The sequence below is a fragment of the Taudactylus pleione genome, unplaced genomic scaffold (genome assembly GCF_031769625.1).
Source record: "Taudactylus pleione unplaced genomic scaffold, aTauple2 ptg000642l, whole genome shotgun sequence".
Lineage (NCBI taxonomy): Eukaryota > Metazoa > Chordata > Amphibia > Anura > Myobatrachidae > Taudactylus > Taudactylus pleione.
In genome coordinates this window covers 1,668,044-1,688,111 of record NW_028285044.1, presented here as the reverse complement: position 1 = coordinate 1,688,111, position 20,068 = coordinate 1,668,044, and the positions used below count along the sequence as shown (strand labels likewise).

The 20,068-nt window shown below is 43.4% G+C and overlaps 1 protein-coding gene across 3 annotated transcripts in view; it reads left to right on the top strand.

The window, feature by feature from the left end:
- The first annotated feature begins 12,739 nt into the window (after positions 1 to 12,739).
- The window catches only part of TMEM184B (transmembrane protein 184B), a 68,449-nt gene continuing 61,120 nt past the window's right edge, over positions 12,740 to 20,068 (top strand). For 2 of the 3 annotated variants that reach the window (XM_088455074.1, XM_088455072.1), the window contains exons 1-2: positions 12,740 to 13,027; positions 14,291 to 14,444. In XM_088455074.1, the coding sequence (XP_088311200.1) occupies positions 14,394 to 14,444 (51 nt within the window). In that variant the 5' untranslated portion in view covers positions 12,740 to 13,027; positions 14,291 to 14,393. The remainder of the gene's footprint in view (positions 13,028 to 14,290; positions 14,445 to 20,068) is intronic. The other variant, XM_088455073.1, reaches the window with a different exon arrangement.

Here is a 20,068-nt window from a genome sequence, read left to right as displayed (position 1 = left end):
GAACTAGCTCTGATGGCACCTGCAAATATTACCATTAAACGGTGCAATACACTAAATCCAGCAATGTACTTCCCATATGTGCCTCGAGATGCACAAAGGGTGGAAGGAGGTGAGTTTCTGGTTGGAGGTGAGATTTGCAGGTATACTGACACACATGATTGTATGGAACATTTGAATCAGACCTTTACTGTAAGACCAGACATACGTGACACACCATTAGAAGATGTAGATTTGATGTTTTACACGGATGGGAGTTGTCATAGACAGACAGACACAGGAGAATTATGCACAGGTTATGCTGTTGTAGATGACGAGGATGTCATAGAGGCTGAGCCCCTTGGTCCACCTCACAGCCCACGTGGCTGAACTAGTGGCATTAAGGAGAGCGTGTGAGTTGGCGGAAGGTAAATCAGCTAATATATACACTGACTCTAGGTACGCTTTCGGGGTAGTACATGATTTTGGGGCTGTTTGGCGTCTTAGGAACTTTATGACAGCAGCAGGCACACCAGTAGCACATTCACAACACATAAAAGGACTTCTGACATCAATTCAGTTACCAAAGGCAGTAGCGGTCATCAGATGCAAAGCCCACACATGCGAAGAATACCTGGAATCGATGGGCAAAAACAGAGCAGATGAAACTGCCAAATGGGCAGCAGGGTCAAATGTAAAAATACCAACAAACAAAGTGATGGTCTTCCAGACAATAGACACCCAGAAATTAATTAAAATGCAAGATTTGTGTTCCCTACAGGAAAAGGCGATCTTTAGATCGAAGGGATGTGGTCAGGAGTCCTCTGGACTCTGGAGAGATGGACAAGGTAGGCCTGTTGCTCCCAGGGCATACTACTCAATCCTGGCTGAGGCAGCGCATGGTCTGACTCCCCTGGGAAAAGAAGTTATGTGCAAGTTGGTCAGAGCATATTGGTGTGCACCAGGCTTTTCTTCTCAAGCTGGAAAAAGCAATGTCCTGTCTGACTTGTTTGAGGAAATGTCGAGAAGACAATACCAACCGAGCCATCCCATATCCCTCCGACAGATGGACCTTTTCAGGTAATTCAAATTGACTTCATCCAATTACCACCTTGCAGGAATCTCAAGTATGTATTAGTCTGTACTGATGTATTTTCTAATTGGGTAGAGGCATATCCAGCTGCCACTAATACTGCTGTTTTTACTGCTAAGAAGATTATTCAGGAGTTTGTATGCAGATACGGTATCCCTAGATCCATAGAAAGTGATAGGGATACTAATTTCACTGGTGATGTTTTCCAGAACATGTGTAAACATAATGGGAATCAATAGTAGACTTCACACCCCCTACCGACCACAAGCCATTGCCAAGGTCGAGAGGGTAAACGGTATTATTAAGAATAAACTGAGTAAGATCATGGCTGAAACTGGATTAGGATGTCCAGAAGCCTTACCGCTAGTCCTCCATAGTATCAGAACCACTCCCAGACCTCCTCTTAATCTGTCCCCCTGTGAGATACTGTTTGGAAGGCAACCTCATTTGATTATAAGTCCACAGGATGATTTGAAGTATAATAATGAGGTTACTGTGCAATATCTTATAAAAATTAGTAGACAGTTGAAACAACAGCAACAGAAACTGAAAATGTTGTTACCTGATATGCCAGAAATAAACTGTCATGATGTTGAACCTGGAGAATATGTTATGATCCGAAATTTCTTATGCTCAGTTGTTTGACAGACCGGTGGGAAGGTCCTTACCAGGTGTTGATGACGAGTACCACATCTTTGAAGGTAGCAGAAAGATACCTGGGTCCATTCCACTCACTGCCCAAAAGTGAACCAACAGGAGGAGGAACAAGGCGAAGTCGAGACAGACAACGTGGACCTGTCGATTGCGAGCCTGTTCTGGGAGAACTAAAGACTGCAGTGAAACACCTGAGCCAGAGACATGTACAGACTACTATCCCAGCAATGGAGTGGTGATTTGTTTCTTTTTCTTGTTCCAGGGTTCTTCTCATTTTTATTTGTTTCAGAATTTCCTATTTCTGTGACGGAGGACAGATGATGGCGAGCGAGGCCGATAGTGATGTCGATAGAGTGAAGTCAGAGGAGAGAGCAATAGAACGATCAGGGCAACCTATGGTCAAACTCAGTTCAGGGATTGTTAAGAGATCTGATAGCCATGGAAGTTGGAGACAGTGTGAAGGGCTATTGTCTGAGGAATATTGTATCTGTGAGTACTGTGGATCCCTAGTTGATGAGAGATGCATCCAACGATGCCAGTCCAAGAGTAATCTGTATTTGGACGGGCATCCTTTAGAGGATTACCATTCCTTAGTGGGTAAGGTCTTAAACCAGACTGAATGTTGGGTATGCACTCATGTGCCTCAGGGACAACAGGATTAGTACCATTCCCATTAAATTTCTCTGAGGTCCTTGAATTACAGGGAGGGAGGTCCATAGATGGGAAGTATAACATCACGAGGTCCCCTATTTTAAAGCTCCGCCAATACTCCACAGATTGGTCTTTGCTGTGTCTGAATATTTCATACATAGAAAGACTGGAGAATTGGGATGCACACTTATGGGATCAGACAATGGCTCCCCACACCAGTAGTGACAAACACCAGAGACGAGGACATAGGAACAAACCGAATGTGATATCTATTGGAAAAGTTCCTGTGGGTTATTGTAAAAATGTTATTTAGGCTGAAACGTGTCTTGAGCAGATGAGGACAATAGGCATCGGTAGTTTTGTTAAAACTTTATGTAATATTGTGCAAAATCATAATATACCTTATGTCCTCCCAGATAATGTATACTATGTTTGTGGAAGAAGGGCTTATTCTTGGTCATCTCCGAGTTCCAAGGGTTTATGTTTTATAGGTAAATTGGTCCTAGAGGTAATGACCGTTGCACATGATGAAATGATTGGTATCCATAAAACCACACCACCTCCATACATACACACACAGTATGAACATTGTGACAAAAGAAATATGATCCCGGGTGAAGAACATATAGCCACACAGCTGATTAGTGAAACAACTGGTTTCCACATTTTGGTAGCATTAGATCCCACCAGGATCACTCGGGTAACTTTAAATTTTAGATACATCCAAGACCTGGCTAAATTAATAGACAATATCACCGAGATGTATGATGACACTTTCAGGTATACGGGTAAAAAGCTACAGGCTTATAAAAAGGAATTGATACAACATAGGCTAGTGTTAAACTACCTGACATCTATTACTGGTGGATATTGTGTGACTTTGGCCACCCAATTTGGTGTCAAGTATTGCACGTACATCACCAATAATAGTAGTGACCCCAAGGAGGTGATTGACCGGAGAATGGATGAAATCCAACAACTGAAATGGGAATTTCGGAAGGACCATAATACTTCCTTGTATGAGACTGTGGCAAAGGTAGAGATATGGTTCTCCAGTCTGGGAGAGTGGGTACAGGAGATGATTGCTAGTGTAGGTAAGCTCCTTATTCTTATACTTGTTGTCATTTTAGTAATTGGTTTATGTGTCAGATGGTTCCTACGGTGTTGAAGTGTGGAAAACGTACCACCAAGGTAAACAGTGAAAATTAAATCATAATGGTGGTGAGTAGTGGTAGTATAGGTACTAAGGTTGATAAAGAACTGCATTACAATCCTGAAATTGAATGTACCATCAAATAACAAAATCTGAATAGGCTGAGTCAGATATAATAAAATGTATTGTAAATGTTCCTTTAAACATCATAGATAATGTAGTCTCAATTCCCCCAAACTTCATTTGTAGGTTCGATGAGGTCCCACATCCTACCAATGGTCCCCTATAGATCCGCTGAGTGCGTATAAGGGTTGTTTTACCCTTTCCTGAGGCGCACTATTGACGGTTCAATGACCAAATTGTGTCATACCGTTTAGAACATGGAATAATAAATAGGTTCAGAATATAATGTGATAGTTTTATGTTTGCTATCAAAGGGTGGACTGTCAAAGTCAAATAATTGGATATGATCGCTTTACAATTATTATCCGACGATATAGTCGTCTATAGTCTGATGACGTGTTACTAGGATGCTACTTTGCGTCGGTGCAATCCAATGCGCTAAAATGCATATTCACAACACACATACGCTGATGCACATAACGCACACATATATTCACATACATACACATAGATGCTCATATGTATATTCACATACACATAGACGCACATTTGCTATTTCAATACACAGACGCACATATGCGAACGCATACATATAAAATGGTTCCCACACATTATAGATCATAACCAGAGTTATTAAAGGTATGGTTATCTAATAATTATGGTGTGAGATGTACTTAAAAGAGATCTAAGGTTCAGAATACAGTGGACATGTCATGTTTGGTATCATACTAAATCCCTGTTTATTTGCAGACATCCGTTTCTATCGGCAAAGAAGTCGCATCATGCATCCGCTAGTTATGGATGATACGGAGTTATTAAGTAGAATATTACTTGAATGCAGTGTTGTAGCCAGTTTTAACCAGTTCTTCGGCGGGAAGCTACACAATGTGACCGTTGGAAGACTAAGCTATACCCCTGATGACACCGTATGAACTGACCAATAACCAGATTGACCAGAAGCAAGAACCAATGAAAACCTGTGAATTTGTCCCTTTTGTGTCCTGACCTCAGTGTACAGACATCTTCATTGCGACCGCAGACTTCAGGACTGATGACTGTATACTGGGAGCAGTGCGCACGCGTATGTATCGGCTGTACTATTTTTTTCAAATTCTTTATTTTGGATGGTCAATCATAACAAGAAAAACAGAAAAAGAAACATCAAAACCGTGTCACCGGCCGCAAAACGATAAACAATGCCAATATCAAATAGCTTTACACAATCAACAATAAAATTTAATCGGTTAAAGCAAAAAAAGAACAAAATAGATATCAGTCTATTAATGGTGACAACAGAAATAAATTGATAACCAAATTATCAATACAAATAAGGACTTATATATGAGACAACAGTCATAGGTCAGAAACCATTGGGGAGGAGGAAAGGGTTGGGGAAGGAAAGGAAAGGGGAAAATGACCACAAAAGTAAATGGAATAAAAAAAAATAAAAAATTTCAACTTAAACTAAACAAGAAAATGTGCCTACCCTCCATGGGTCTCCATACACGTCACCTCCCAGAGAAAGACGGGGTAGATGTCTATGCTCAACAGAAAGCCAGGGAGCCCATACTTGAACAAACATATGTCCTCTATCATGGAGGTAATAAGTTATCTCTTCCATAGCAGCTATATGCCAAATCTGGCGTTTAAACGCAGAAAGAGACGGTGGGGAGGTATTTTTCCAATTAAGAGCTATCAGAGATTTGGCCACCGAAAGAACATGCATAAGTAATTTCTTTGAGAAACTATGAAGATTTGGCGGTGAGCAGCATAACAAAAATACCCAGGGATCCTTTGTGACTGGGGATTCCAACAAAGAATTCAAAAGGTCAGTAACCAAATCCCAGAAGGGGATAATATTTGGGCATGTCCACCAAATATGTAACATAGTGCCTCTATGGCCGCAACCTCGCCAACAGTCAGGTGATGAGGAGGGAAACATCTGATGGAGTCGTACGGGGGTATAATACCAACGGTAGTATATTTTGTATGAGGTTTCCTTAATTTTAGTGGAGATGGAGCATTTAGCAATATTAAGTCGGATTTCCTCCCAGGTTTCCTCCTCTGGAGGAGGGCCTAAATCTGTCTCCCACACAACCTCATGAGATCTTGGGGAAGGAAAAGTTATGTCAAGAAAACTAGAGTAAAGTTGTGAGATCGGGCCTTTGGTAAGGTGACAATATTTATAAAGGCGTTCAAAGGGCGTAAGTTCTCTGAGTACCGATGCAGAAGGTAGAGAACGCAGAAAATGACTAATTTGAAAAAATTCAAAGGGGCTTAATGTTTGGGCTGGACATTGTGTTTGGAGTTCTGGTAGGGACAACCATTGGCCCTGTGTGGAGAAATCTATAGGAAACTTAAAGCCTGCTTTGGACCATAAGTATGCTTTTTTAACAGAAGACCCAGGGGGAAACAAGGGATTGATCCAAATAGGAGTTAGGGGAGAAATGGAGGAGGTAAGATTCAATTTGAGTGAATGTCGGTCCCAGAGGGAGATATTAAATTTAAGGGCAGGAAGTTGTTTAATAGTGACAGGGCGTTGCAAGGGGGAAAGGCCCCAAATGGAGGTAAGGTCAGGAAGGGTAATCTAGGCAGCTTCTAGGTCTAACCAGGAAGTGGATCCTGGGGGCGAAAAAGAGGTAACAATTTGCGAGAAATGGGAGGCTAGGTAATAGAATTTAATATCTGGAAGGCCTCTGCCACCAGCATCTACCGGTTTCTTCAAAACGTTGGCCGATATTCGGGGGGGGGTCTGTGGTTCCAGATAAAATGGACCAGAGCTTTCTGAATATCTCGGAGAAGGGTGGCCGGTACAGCAACAGGGAGTGTTTGGAACAAATGAAGCCATTTGGGTATGATGTTCATTTTAACCGATATGATCCTGCCCAGCCAGGAAATAATAAGATGATTCCAAGAGTTTAGATCAGCTTGCATTTTGGAAAAAAGAGGTGGAAAGTTCTCATGATAGAGAAGATCATAGCGAGAGGAGAGATAAATCCCTAAGTATCGAATCCGTTTGGGTTGCCATTTGAACTTAAAGGCAGCCTGGAGAGTCTCAGTAATTGGAGGGGGCACGTGGAGCAGCATGGCCTCTGATTTGGAGAAATTAATTTTATAATTAGAGATAGCACTATAGGATCGCAGAACGGTGAAAAGGTTGGGAAGGGAAATCTGTGGTTGGGTAAAGGAAAGCAAGGTATCGTCCGCAAAGAGAGAAATCTTGGAGTGAGTGCGTCCCACCTGCACACCCCATATATCTGGGTGAGATCTGATCTGGGAGGCAAGTGGTTCTATCATGAGAGCAAATATGAGAGGGGATAGGGGGCAGCCCTGCCGGGTACCATTAGTAATGGAGAACGAATTAGAGGGGACACCATTAATAAGAATTTTAGCAGAAGGGGCTGAGTACAATGCTAATATTCCCGTGAGAAAGTCACCCGTGAAGCCAAATGCCTCAAGGGCAGCCCTCATGAAACCCCAGGAGACCCTATCAAATGCTTTTTCAGCATCAAGAGAGAGCATTATAGTAGGGGATCTCCCGGAGTTTGTTATATGAATAAGGTCAATGGCCCGTCTAGTGTTGTCCCTAGCTTGACGGCCTGGGACAAACCCAACCTGTTCATAGTGGATCAGGGAGGGAAGGGGGGCATTCAGTCGGTTTGCCAGAATCTTAGCATATATCTTTAGATCTAAATTAAGGAGGGAGATAGGCCTATAGCTGGCGCAATTAAGCGGTCTTTGCCCTCCTTAGTGATCACAATGATTCTGGCTTCCAACATTTCAGTGGGGAAATAGGTACCGCGAAATGCATTATTAAAGAGGATGTGCAGGTGGGGGGCAAGTAGATCCAAGAACTTCTTATAGTATGTTGCCGTGAACCCATCAGGGCTGGGGGATTTACCGGACTTTTGGGAACGTATGGCTTGTTCAATTTCATCGGACGAGATCTCAGCATTAAGATGTTCGAGAGCACTAGTGGACAGACGTAGTAATTGGGACTTGGCAAGAAAGTCGGAGATTAACTGGGAAGTAGGAACAATTGGCGGTGGATCTAAGGGGGCCGTGAGGTTGTAGAGATTAGAGTAATAAGACTGGAAGGCAGTTCGAATGCTTACTGGGTCATGAATCAGTTGGCCAAGAGAATTACGCATAGAGATAATATTTTTGTGGGTTCTGGCCGAACGAGGACGAGCCGCAAGGATTTTATCTGCATTGTCACCTTTTTCATAAAAAGTCTGACGAAGCCATCGAATGCGCTTGGCCACCTGTTCAGAAAGAAGGAGATCAAGTTTAGATCTGATCTCCTGTAGGGCAACTAAGTTAGCAGGAGTGGGGGTGGATTTGTGCTTAGATTCCAAAGTTTGTAATTAAAGAGAGAGTTCATTGATCCGAGTAAGGGATTCTTTTTTTTTTTCGTGATGCCATACTGATCAGGTGCCCCTGTAGCACTGCTTTATGTGCTGTCCAAAGAGTAGCTCTAGAAACATCTGGGTGATCATTAAGTTCAAAGTAATCTTTAATATGAGATTTAATAGAAGAAACTGTTTCTGGGTTATGAAGTAGAAAATCATTAAAACGCCAGGTCATGGGACGAGGATGGGGCAATAGACCAGAGATATCGATGGAAATGGGAGCATGGTCAGACCAAACGAGAGGGTGAACCTGAACTGACTGGAGATGTAAGGTGAATTCATGACTGAGCAGGATCATATCAATACGGGAGTATGATTTGTGTGGGTGGGAATAGAACGTATACTCGCGAGCAGAAGGTTCTTTGATTCTCCAGGAATCATAAAGAAGCTGAGATCGCATAAGGCTGTGGAGAGATCGTGAATGTCGAGAGTCTGAAGGGAGAGAAGATGCGGCCACAGGAGCAAAACGGTCTAGGATATTATCCAGAACTGTGTTGAAATCCCCAGCAACAATAAGCTCACCTTGACGGAGCCTAGAAATAATAGTCTAATTTGGAAAAAAACGTTTGTTGACCCTGATTAGGGGCATAAACATTTACTAGAGTGCAGTCTATGGTTAAGCTTACCCACCAGGACAAGAAAGCGGCCTTCTTTGTCCGCAAATGAATCAGAAAGTTCAAAGGTGAGGTGACGAGCAAAAAGGATTGCGACCCCACGCTTTTTATTAGTATGGTCACAGGCGTGGTATGTATCAGAGTATGCCCTGGAATGGAGTTCTGGGTGGGAATTATGCAGAAAATGAGTTTCCTGCAGAAAAACTAAATCACCTTGATGTAGTTTAAGAGAAGCAAAAAGTTTTCCTCGCTTCTGGGGTCTATTGAGCCCCTTCACATTAAAAGATAAGACGCGGAGACCCATGGGTGGCAAACCAGAAGTAGTAAGCATAATAGGAGAGCATTAGAAAGACAGGAGAGAATGGAGATGTAGTGTATAAGAGAGAGTAGTATGTGGTCAGTGGAAGAGAGGGATGGGGGCAAGGAAAAAACTGAAAGGGAAGGGAAGGGCAGGGTGAGTGGTCACTTGGCAAAATAGGCCAGGACCGATAGTATCCCTTCCCACTGTCAGCACTATGTGACAATAAAGCACATAGGTCAGCGAAAGGGTTATAAACCCTAGGGAGGCGTGGCCGAACAACAGGGAAAGTCAACATAAGTATTTGGGATGGGAAAAGGCCCCTCTTGAAAGGCCCGAGATAATAAAAAACATATTGAACATTAATGCAAAGTATGCGGAACAGATGTATGGGAAAAAAAAAGGGGAAGTAGAAAAAACAAAAATCAATACCATAATATAACAACCAAATGAGCTAATGATAAAAATAAATTAAAATAAATAAATATTAATTAACGGTAGCATAATCAATAAAACAGTAATGCAACAGAAAAATATATTTTGATATAGAAACAAACTGATATATCAAATTACGGAATAATAAAAATTTCTTAGGTTTTGTAAGGAAAAAAAAAAAGAGAAAACATGGATAATCCCTCAGTAGAGGGATCAAGACGACGATGGGTCCAATACAAAAAATAGTTAAACAGTAAATAATCTTGGTGAAATGAATCAAGTCCCAGAGGGTATAGCTGATGGTGAGGATGAAGCGGGGATGGTTGCCCATTCAGAATGTGGAGGCTGATGAGAATCCACTCCAGGGGGTCTCTGTGGTAACGGAGACAGGGTCGCATCCACAGTTCCATCTGGGGTGATGCCCAAAGTAGAGAGCAAGAGCTGAGCTTCAGTAAGCGATTTAGCTGTGAGTAGTTTACCTTGATGCCAGACCATTACAGGAAATGGAAATCCCCAACGATATTTGATATCTTTTTGACGAAGCATGGTAGTAAAGGGCCTGAAGTCTTTGCGTTTAGCCAAGGTAATCGGAGAGAGGTCTTGGAAAATTTGTAAGGTACAATTGTCGTAGGTTACTGTAGGAAGTTTATGGACTTCTTTCATGACGGCTTCTTTGGTGGTGAAATAGTGCATCCTAAGAATTACATCCCTAGGTTGAGATTGATCTTGTGGGCGGGGACGTAATGCACGGTGAGCTCGGTCAAGAAGAAGATGATCTTCAGGGGTCTCCGGGGAAAGCTGTGTAAAAAGTTTTTTGAGATAGAGTTCAAGATGGGCAGGTTCAACCTCCTCTGGGATTCCCCGGATTCTAAGGTTATTTCTTCGTGCTCTGTTATCTTGGTCTTCCTGCGCTTCTTGTAATTGGGTGATATCCTGACGTATATGACGGAAGTTCGTATCCATAGTTTGTTGGAATGAGACTACTTCTTCCATGCGATGTTCCAGCTGATCGGTTCTGTCCCCGATCTCCGCGACATCAGTTTTTAGTGAGTGAAGCGCTTGGACAGAGACTTTGACATCTTTCATTTCTTTTAGGAGGGAAAGAAAGTCTCGATGTGTAAGGGGGCCAAGGTCATCATCTTCTGAGTCAGAGCGTCTGTGAGAGGATGCAGGCTTATTGTGTTTGGGTTTAGATGAAGTTTTATGCTGAGAGAGGTATGGAAGGAGGTCACCTCCAGAGGATTTCTTCCCAGCTCTAGGCATGTTAGCGAGAAGATGTGGAGGGCGGATGAGAAGTATGAGGGAGAGGAGAAGGCAGTGTTCCGCAGGTGTATCTCAGGATCAAGAGGGGCAGGTAAATTGAAATTAGAAGGGAGACATCTGAGCCATGGCGTCTACTTTCAGGGGGATTAAGAGCACCAAAGTCACAATGGTCCCAGCAGGAAGAATATCAAATGTATGAACCCAAGTGTGCAGGGGGAGAACAAGGAGGATCCAGAAATGATGGCAGATCTGGGTACTTTCAGTGTAAAGGAGAAGATAAGTGAAGAATGCAGGTAAGTGAGCACGGTGGTTATGCAGCTCACTGGGTGGCCTTAGGCGACTCAGCCAGGGTCTAGTTGTGGCTTGTGATAGTGTTCTGCAGGAGCTGCAGGGGTCGGGTGATGCTGGGGGATAGCTCACCTTGGGTGATGTGGGGTAGAGAGAGACATGGTCGGCAGCGGGTGCAGAGGTGTCAGCCAATAATCAATGGCGCGCCGGCCGAGAGTCCAGTCTGCGGTTCAAGTCCCGGTGGCTGATGAAGCTGTATTAGCCGCAGGGCAGAATCCAGCAGGGAGGGGTGGGGGTGAGAGGTCCGGTCTGGGAGCTCCAGGTGCACACACTTGCAGCCGTAAACTTAGCCTGCGGCTGCAGGGCAGGAGGTAGGCCTCTCCTGATGGTCGTCGGTGGGTGAGGAAGCCGCGCAGCAGTCTCCCTGCGACAGAGGAAAGGTAGGGGGAGCAGGATCGCGTGGTGCAGCACAGCTACACAGAGGTGCCGGCCGAGCTCTCGCGGCACGCCAGCCGGAAGCTCAGTCCACGGCTGCAGCTCCAGACGATCGCCGGCGGGCGAAGGAGCCGCGGGGCCCCCGGGACAGTCTCCGGAGGTAGGGGGAGAGGCAAAGGATGCGAGGCTGGGACAGAGGTCCAGTCCAAGTACGCCCGCATGGAGATGTCGGCCAGACTGTCGCGGCACGCCAGCCGGAAATTTAGCCCGCGGCTGTAGGGCGGGAAGTAGGCCTCACCGGGTGGCGGCTGCTGATGGTGCCGCGGAGATCGCTGAGCAGTCACCAGAGGTAGGGGGGAGAGCAAGTAATATGGGGGACAGAGAGGCTGTACTATTTTATTGCTTTTTACTCTAATTGTTAACTCTTACATCGTGTTACCCCTTTTTACTTAAATAACTTTTTGTGCTTTGGAACCACACGATTGGACTGGAAAGCAATTCTTTCTTAAGTGACTTGCAGCGCTAAATAGCGACTAAACGGTATTAATAGTTCAAACATGGATATCCTTAAAACCTGGACTGTTAAGGTCCCTTGAGGACAGAGTTTGGGATCCTCTGGCATAAGGGATTGTTTAAATCAAGGTATTTTGAAGTTTTAAAATGCCTGTAAAATTTGTACTTCTGTACTTTCAGAATCTTCTCTATGTCATTTTACATTTGGAACGAGGTGTTATACAATAACACAGAGGTAACCAAACTTGGTCCTCAAGGCACCCCAACGGTTCAGGGTTTAAGGATAACCATGCTTGGGCACAGGTGACTTAATTAGTATAGTACTTCAGTCTTTTGAGTTAACAATCTGTGCTCAACCATGGATATCCTTAAAACCTGTACAGTTAGGGTGCCTTGAGGACTGAGTTTATTAACTGCACTAGTTGGTTCTGGGTTATACAAGGAGTAGCAGTTATAGAATTTTTAATATATGTTCTTTATTTTTTCTATGTATATTGCTTGCTGCAGTAAGAAGCTCTACCTGACTTTTATATTATAGTAAAAATGAAACTATGAAGTGGGCACATTTAAAAACAAATACAATGGTGACCTGGTTAGTCTACTCATCGGCAAAATTATTCATTTGAACCACATTATTATTCATAACCAACAAAATGTATCCTTTACTCACCAGCACAAACTTCCATGCAGAGTACAGTATAGTACAGTTCAGTGACCTGAGCAGCATGTGCGACTTTCTTCCTCTCATCTGTTTACCTTCCAATCCAGAACCAGTAACGTACTGTAAAATCCCTTTAAATAGACCTTGACGTCACATCTCGACCACGCCCACTCCATGCCGCTGGGCGGGGACAGCGGGGATCCGGTGACGTCCGCAATCCTCTCTCTCCCCCTCTGATGTCGCCATGCGAACAGAGCCAGGCAGAGACGGGCAGGAGCAAGGGATGCCAGGCTGCGGCGCATGCGCGGAGTAGCGGATCTGGACTGGGTTCCTCCACATCACACAGCTCCTGCCTTCTGTACTGTTCCCGGCCGTCTCCCGCTCCAGGATCCCTGTCCTGTGTCCGGCCCAGCCTGCGCTGCTCTGGAATGCCCGGTGCCCCTACCGGATCGGGTAAGGTACGTCCGCCTTGCTGCCTAGCCATACATAAACAGAGTGCACCCGGGGTTCAGGTGTGGGCTCAGCTGATTGGCTGCCCCCCTGGCGCACGGCCTCTTCGCGCTCATATTTGGGGGCCCCTGAGTGCCGGTAGCACCAGTCTGTGATTGGCTGAGGCCCGCCTGTTGCGCAGGGATGTGCGGTGGCCGCTGTGGCAATGGTCGGGGATCTTCCTCCTGCATACATGGACGGAGTTCCTCTTGTGTTTTGGGGCAGCTAACTTTTACCTATGATGGATGGAGACAGCCATTACTTATCACCCCACTGCTTATATAGCCACTACCAGCTGCTACATACATATTGCACTAACAGGTTGCTACTTACCTGACATAGAGCTACTTATCACGGGATTTGATAGGTTATTGCCTATTGTTAATATTAGCATATGCTTGAAATTTTCTTTCCTGAACATCCCACTGGCCTCACAAAGGCAGCCAGTACACCTGCTTGTGCAAATCTACATATAACTATTTATTCTTCATAAATGAATCCGTATACCCGGGGCTGCTGTGATTACCCCACCACACCTGTGCCCGCCTATAGCTGCAGGCCTGGTATGTGAGGAAGAGGGTCACATGCTGATTTGTTCAGAGAACTAAATTGAGAAAAAAACCAAACTGGTTTCAAAAACTTGTTAAATAGCTTTACCCACCTTATAACATATGGTTCATGGCTAAATGAGGGTTTTATTTAAGTTAGATGGAAGGAATATCTTAGTTGGACCCAATGGACTTTGATTCCTGTACAAAATTATTTTTTAGCGTATTGAGAAATGTTTTTCTGTGTAGACCCATTCTATGCCTCAGTGTCTTCATCGCAAAAATTTAGAAAAATCAGAAACTTTGAAGAATATTTTTAGTATTTCTCACTGATTTATAAGTAATACAAATGTATCACATTACAATACTGTCTTTATAACAAATGTATCCAGATGCTTTAGTTTTTGATTAATAAACTCCGTTGTACTATGTATTTCTAACCCAGAGGCCATCCAATTCTCACATGAAACCTGAATATTACCCCTTGGTGGAGCTTCATATCTTGTTTGTAGTCCTTCACTAGATGAGGTGACCATATCTTGGGCCAATGTGATTCTCATTGTCCCTACTAGCGGCTGCCCAGTCTGTTTATTGTTAGCTGGATTTGTAGCTATGGGGAATTCGGTGTGTACATATATATTCATACTTCTATCCCTTAATATCGTTTTATGTTTATCTGTTTAGGAGCAGTGAGCGCCTTTCAGAAGTAAGGGGCATATATTCAACTTGCACTCATGGGGACCTGATGTACCGGGAACTTGTTACATGCGTTTGACAGATTTTCCTGATGTTCTTCTTGCTTTCTTTGTGGCAACTAGCTGAGCAACCAGTTTTACAGGTAAGGCCTCACAATGGTGTCTTCCCAGAAGAGGCTTCATAATGGCAATTTACTAATACAGCATTAATAATTGTGTATGCTTTCGCAGTTCATATTATGAGACAAGTTAAATTGTCAATCTTAATCCCTTGCTGAGCGTTTCATTAAATATCTAGCTCTGCATGCCCAAACCACATTTCACAGTTTTGTTATATGTTGAATAAACTATCAATATTTTTTTCTGAACTGTGTCCTCCCTATAGAATTTTACTTTGTCTCAGGGATACAAGGAAATGAATGCTCCTGCGTGTAATGGGTTTTCGTTGGAGCTTGGTTGGGCTGTTAAACGTGTCTCTTGATTGGTTGGATAAGACCCTAGTATAGTTTTGCATGTGCCCCGATGACATACTATCTGTCCTCTGTGGACCTCCTAAACATTTCTGATGGAATATTTGGGTATTCCTGATATCACTTGCTTAACAGTGGTTGTGATTACAAAATATATAATCATGCATTCTTAATTCACAGCCAATTAATATGATCTACATTTTATGAAATGTTTTCTTTTGGCATACAAAAATACATGTGCAGTCGTCAGGTGTCCTGAATGTATTACGTTCTGGCTGTAAGTGAAAAATATTGCCCTTACTGCAGATGCGGTTGTTTTATTTATTTGTGTACGTGATATTAGGATCATTGGGCCTGATTCAGAGCCGGACGCTATTTGCGCTCGCTCGTTCAGAAAAAAGGGGTGGCTATTCAAATGAACCGTTCGCTCTTTGCGGTCTGTTAACGCCTCTAGGTCTGAACGAGCGAACAAAACATGCGGTCATCTTTTGGAAAAATACGCCCCCTGGCCGCTCGCATCCTACGTCATGTCAGCTATTTATTAGATTAATCGAGTACATCGACCAGCGTATGAACTGCTCGCTATTCTTGTGGCTGGTTTTTCTTACCGCAATCTTGCGAGCAGTTCTGACTATAAAATAACCAAGTGACGTGGTCAATGATGCTGCTGTATTAATTATGCACACCCTTAAAACGCCCGTTTTGACCTTTAAGCACGCCTGCGTTCTGATCTCCACTCCCCGTTTTCAAGCACCTTCCCCTGTTACCACCCACATACGCCTCCTCCTGTCACTCAAAATAGCAGGCATTCGCTATTTAGCGAACAAACGATTTTCGGCCGCACTGACTGGTTCGCGCATGCGTATTACGATCCGTACGCATGCGCAGTTGTGCAAACATCGCTCGGAACAAACGAGCGGCCGCTTACGAACGGCTCTGAGTCAGGCCCATTGTGTGCTCCCAGCTCTGGCAAATCCCACTTCTGTTTCTGGTAGTGGTGTCCTTGAGTTTCTTTTGCACATCTTGGTTTTTGGTTGCTATAGTAATCTGGGAGGCTTCTCTCCTATCTGCCATATGGCTTCCAGATTGCAAATAATTTAAGTATTCAATGTTTATGAAGTTGACCAATAATCCTCACTGTAGTGATGGGCAACAGGCGGACCCTCAAGCCTTCACTTGCAGCCCCCTGCTCCTACCTGCTTTTTGTTTATATTTGTTTGTTATACCTTTTTATAATGCTTGTTGAAATGGCATTCTGATATACTATTACATATAGGTGGCTTTCATTGATTAAATGTATTTAACTACTGAGATTAAAGGTAATGTGTGGCCCTTTTGAAGGTTAAATGGTCAGTGTATCAGGTTGTCTATAACTGGCTTACAATTTGCAAGTTGCAGCTAATTGGATTCCCCCCTTAATTTATTTTCTGTAGAAAAACTATATAATAGGAAAGTGTCCACCTTTTTAGGAAAAATTGATTTTATAGGTGCAATATTCTTAATTGTTATTATCTTGTAATTCTACATGAGTAACTGCCATTCCACCTTCAGGTAGGCCGGTCAGTCACCTATAGTTATTATACTGTATAAGACTAGAAAAGGTGACTTTTAAACTGATTTATATGCCAGCACCACTTGACTTAAAACTGCCGAAACTTGTCTGCTTGCCCCCGTACTACCATATTATAGAAGCAGCTCTGCTAGATCCATTCACACTGAGGTCTTTAGTGCTGGCAAAAGTGGAGAAACCCAAAAATAATCGAGACTCTGCTCAAGTTGAAATAAAGATAATAATAAAAATGTGAAATAACTGTGCCTGTTATTCCCTATAAAATGTTACATTTTACCCCACACATTACTGCAAATATAGAAAGTCAGAATCTTTTTTTTATTTATTTCTCTCATCTTTTGAAGCTTCATGAAGGTTTGTAAGTTTTTAATACCACCTGTATAATGCCAGCCTAGCAGCAGATTGAAATCGGATCCTTTGTGTGTGAGTTTCCTGAGCTGTAGCTCACCTCTCAGCTAATTGCTTCCCTGTAACTTTTATTACCTGGCTGCCTTGGAGGTAAAATGCAACACGTCTGGATAAGTTACACTTCTGTGTGTGTAAGCAGTGAGCAATCGGCTGTGACAGAACTAGAAAGAGATTCTCTGTTTAGTTAAGGCTCTGTGTTTATATATCTTTCATCTCTGGGTTTTGTGTGGATAACAATTTTACAGCTTTTGTTCTACACCTTATGAATATCCAAGCAAAGAATATTAATTTGGCATATAGAAATATATTGTTCGGGCATGTTGTCATAGTAATGGCACAGCTGTTTCAAATTGCACAAATTTAGTAAGAGGGAACCCCTACAACCATGTTGCTGGGGTGCACATAACACGTTCTGTCCTCTTTGATGTACTGAACAGCTGCAATTAAAGGCAGACAAATCCCTGGGATCACACATTTATACCATTGCAACACATTGCATGCATTTTCATTGAGTGTGAATGTGGGATGTTACATATAATATTACAATGTTGATTTCAGTGTATGGAATTACAATCTCAATTACTGGCATCAGGTTGCTTACCTACCTCTTTACTCTATATTTTTTGTTCAGTTCAGGCCAGATTATTTCTGTTCATGCATGAACGTAATGAATGGGAACAGAGCTTGTGTCCTGGGTATAATGAAGGGTGCTGGCAGGTTTGCAATTCACAAAATATATTTTACTATTAAAGTAAACATCCTTCAGACAGGTTATGGCAGGTGTATTGACATATACTGTTTAACTCCCCATAGGATGTAATTTTCATAGAATTGTGTTTTTAAAGGACATGTTCACTCTCCAAAAACTTCGTAAGGCCCAAACAAACGTTTGCAAGTACAGGATTTCTATGCTTTAGTTTAGAGAAGACACATTACTGCCTAGTTCTTTTTCATTATGTTGCTCAGGCTAGTAACAGATGCTGCTATGTAGCTTTTAGATTGCCTAATCGTTCATTCTGTGTTGCCTTCTGCAGGCAGGATTCAAATAGTGGCTGATTCAGCCACATCTCTCCTGGCAGTGAAGAAGCAGTGCACAGCACTTTGTGTGGTCTTTGCTGTGCCTGGGGTGCTCGCTCCCTCCTTCCACCGGCTACACCTCTGCTCAGGTCCAGCAGCAGTCTGGATGCTGATGGTAGAAGGCGCCTATGTATGGCACCATGGTCAATATCTTGGACGCTCTTGCTTTGCACCAAAAACAGACATGGATTGACAAATTTCTTGATTAAAGCAAATGTACATGTCTGTTAATGGCTCATTTCATTCAAATTACATTGTTTACAAAATGGTTTATATTAACTGTTTTAGAATTATTTTCTTTACTAATAGGATTCAATTCAACGCAAATTGAATAGCGCCGGGAAGGAGCTCCCGGAGCTATTCAATTCTGCGCGCTGTTAACCCCTGACTGAAGGATTTCTTCTCACACCCCAGGAGAAGCAGAAATCCAACAAAACTACTGGCGCAATGCTGTTTTCTGCTCTGTTAAGCCGTGAGAACCAGCATTTTCCGACTTAAGTGCCTGCCGCTATGTTGTTTCTGCCACACTAAGGGCAGAAAACGGCATCGCGCCAGTAGTTTGTCAGAGCCAGACCAATTATTCGGTCAATGCCCTCGGATTCCGCCTAACCGACCCTGTCAAGGGGAAGCGGTCTCTATACTAGCCGCTACTTCCATCATTCTGATGACGGGACACTTCATCTGTATGGAGTGCTGAGCTTGGAGAGCCTGTCTCATATTCCGTGATTGACTAGGTATGGCTAATGCTGGGTACACACTGACAGATATATTGGCCGAGCAATTGATCGGCCAATGTATCTGCTGCTCATCGGGCAGTGTGTACCCGCGATATGTCGGTGAATGTCGGCATTCACCGACGCATCGCATTGGCAGGACCCAGATCAACTGGACCTGCGGGCAGGCACAGATGGTGGTTGTTAGTGTGTACGAACAACCATCATCTGCAGATACATAGGCAGATCACTCGATTGCCCCGACTCACAGATTTTTGTATTGACCCCTTATAACCATTTCATACTGCCAGCAGTGCACATGAACATGCAGCAACCTGGGTTACTGTGCAGTGTGAAATAACCCGGGTCGAGCGACCCAGAATTTCAACTCTGGTAACGAGCAGGGTTGAACACTAGTTCAACCCGGCTTGCGATGCAGTGTGAACGGGTAACCCGGGTCAAGGTGACCCGGGTCCCGTTCACTGAATAGGAAGAACCGACGCTTTGAGATCTCTTCTCCAAGCGCCGGCTCCTTGGTGATGACTGTGACGTCATCGATCCGGCAAAATTGCCGGGTCGGGCTGCCAGTCTGAACGGGGTCTCACTCGGGATCGATGCGTGTACAAATCCCAGGTGCGACCTGGCATTTGCGATGTGAAAAGGGTATTCGGATCACTCAAGTCTCTTACATTACAACAAAGTACAGCATCACTTGGAGGTGAAGACATTATTATGAATAGTCAAACAAAATACCATAAAAAAAAAATAAAGAATTGTTTCCTACCACTGCATTCGTTTTGCTTAGTTTTGTCAAAGTAAGCATCACATTCATATATGAATGTCTCAAATATTTACATGTTTATAAATTCATACCTTTAGCAAAGTGGTACCTGACCAGAGTGGTTATTTGGTACTCACCAAAAAAAGGTTGAGAACTCCTGCTTTAAAGTGTTATCTAAAGCTGCCCACACACACAACAATATTTTACCCGATCTGGACGTTTCGGACACATTTGAACGACAGATCGTGTAAAATACGGCCAAATCGTGAGTACATCGTGAGTCCCCACTCATGATGCGATGCGTGTCCCCGCTGGTCGCACATCGCATCGTCAGATCTGCCATGCAGTAGGGCAGATATGACAATCTAGGACGCAATTCACTGTAAAAAGTCTGGATGCAGGAGAGATCGTATGAAGATTGGACACCAAATCGTGTGCAGAGCTGCCGGGGAGAGTTTCAAGTGAAATCGTGAGCACATCGCTATGTCTGTGGGCACCTTAAGTGTTCAATAACATATTGGTAAAGTTTGGACCAATATATATCATTAACAGAATGTCAAAAGAGCACAGATGCAGTAGAATGTGTTTAGAGATTGTAGGCTCTTTGGAAATAGCGTTTAGAAGCCATTAAAGTGCCTCATATATGATCACCGTTCCATGGCATGTGCTATAGGGTAGCAGTTATGGTCATTTTGTTCAGCCACTGTAGTTGGTTTAGGATCTTAGAGTGGTTCTGTTTCTCGACAAA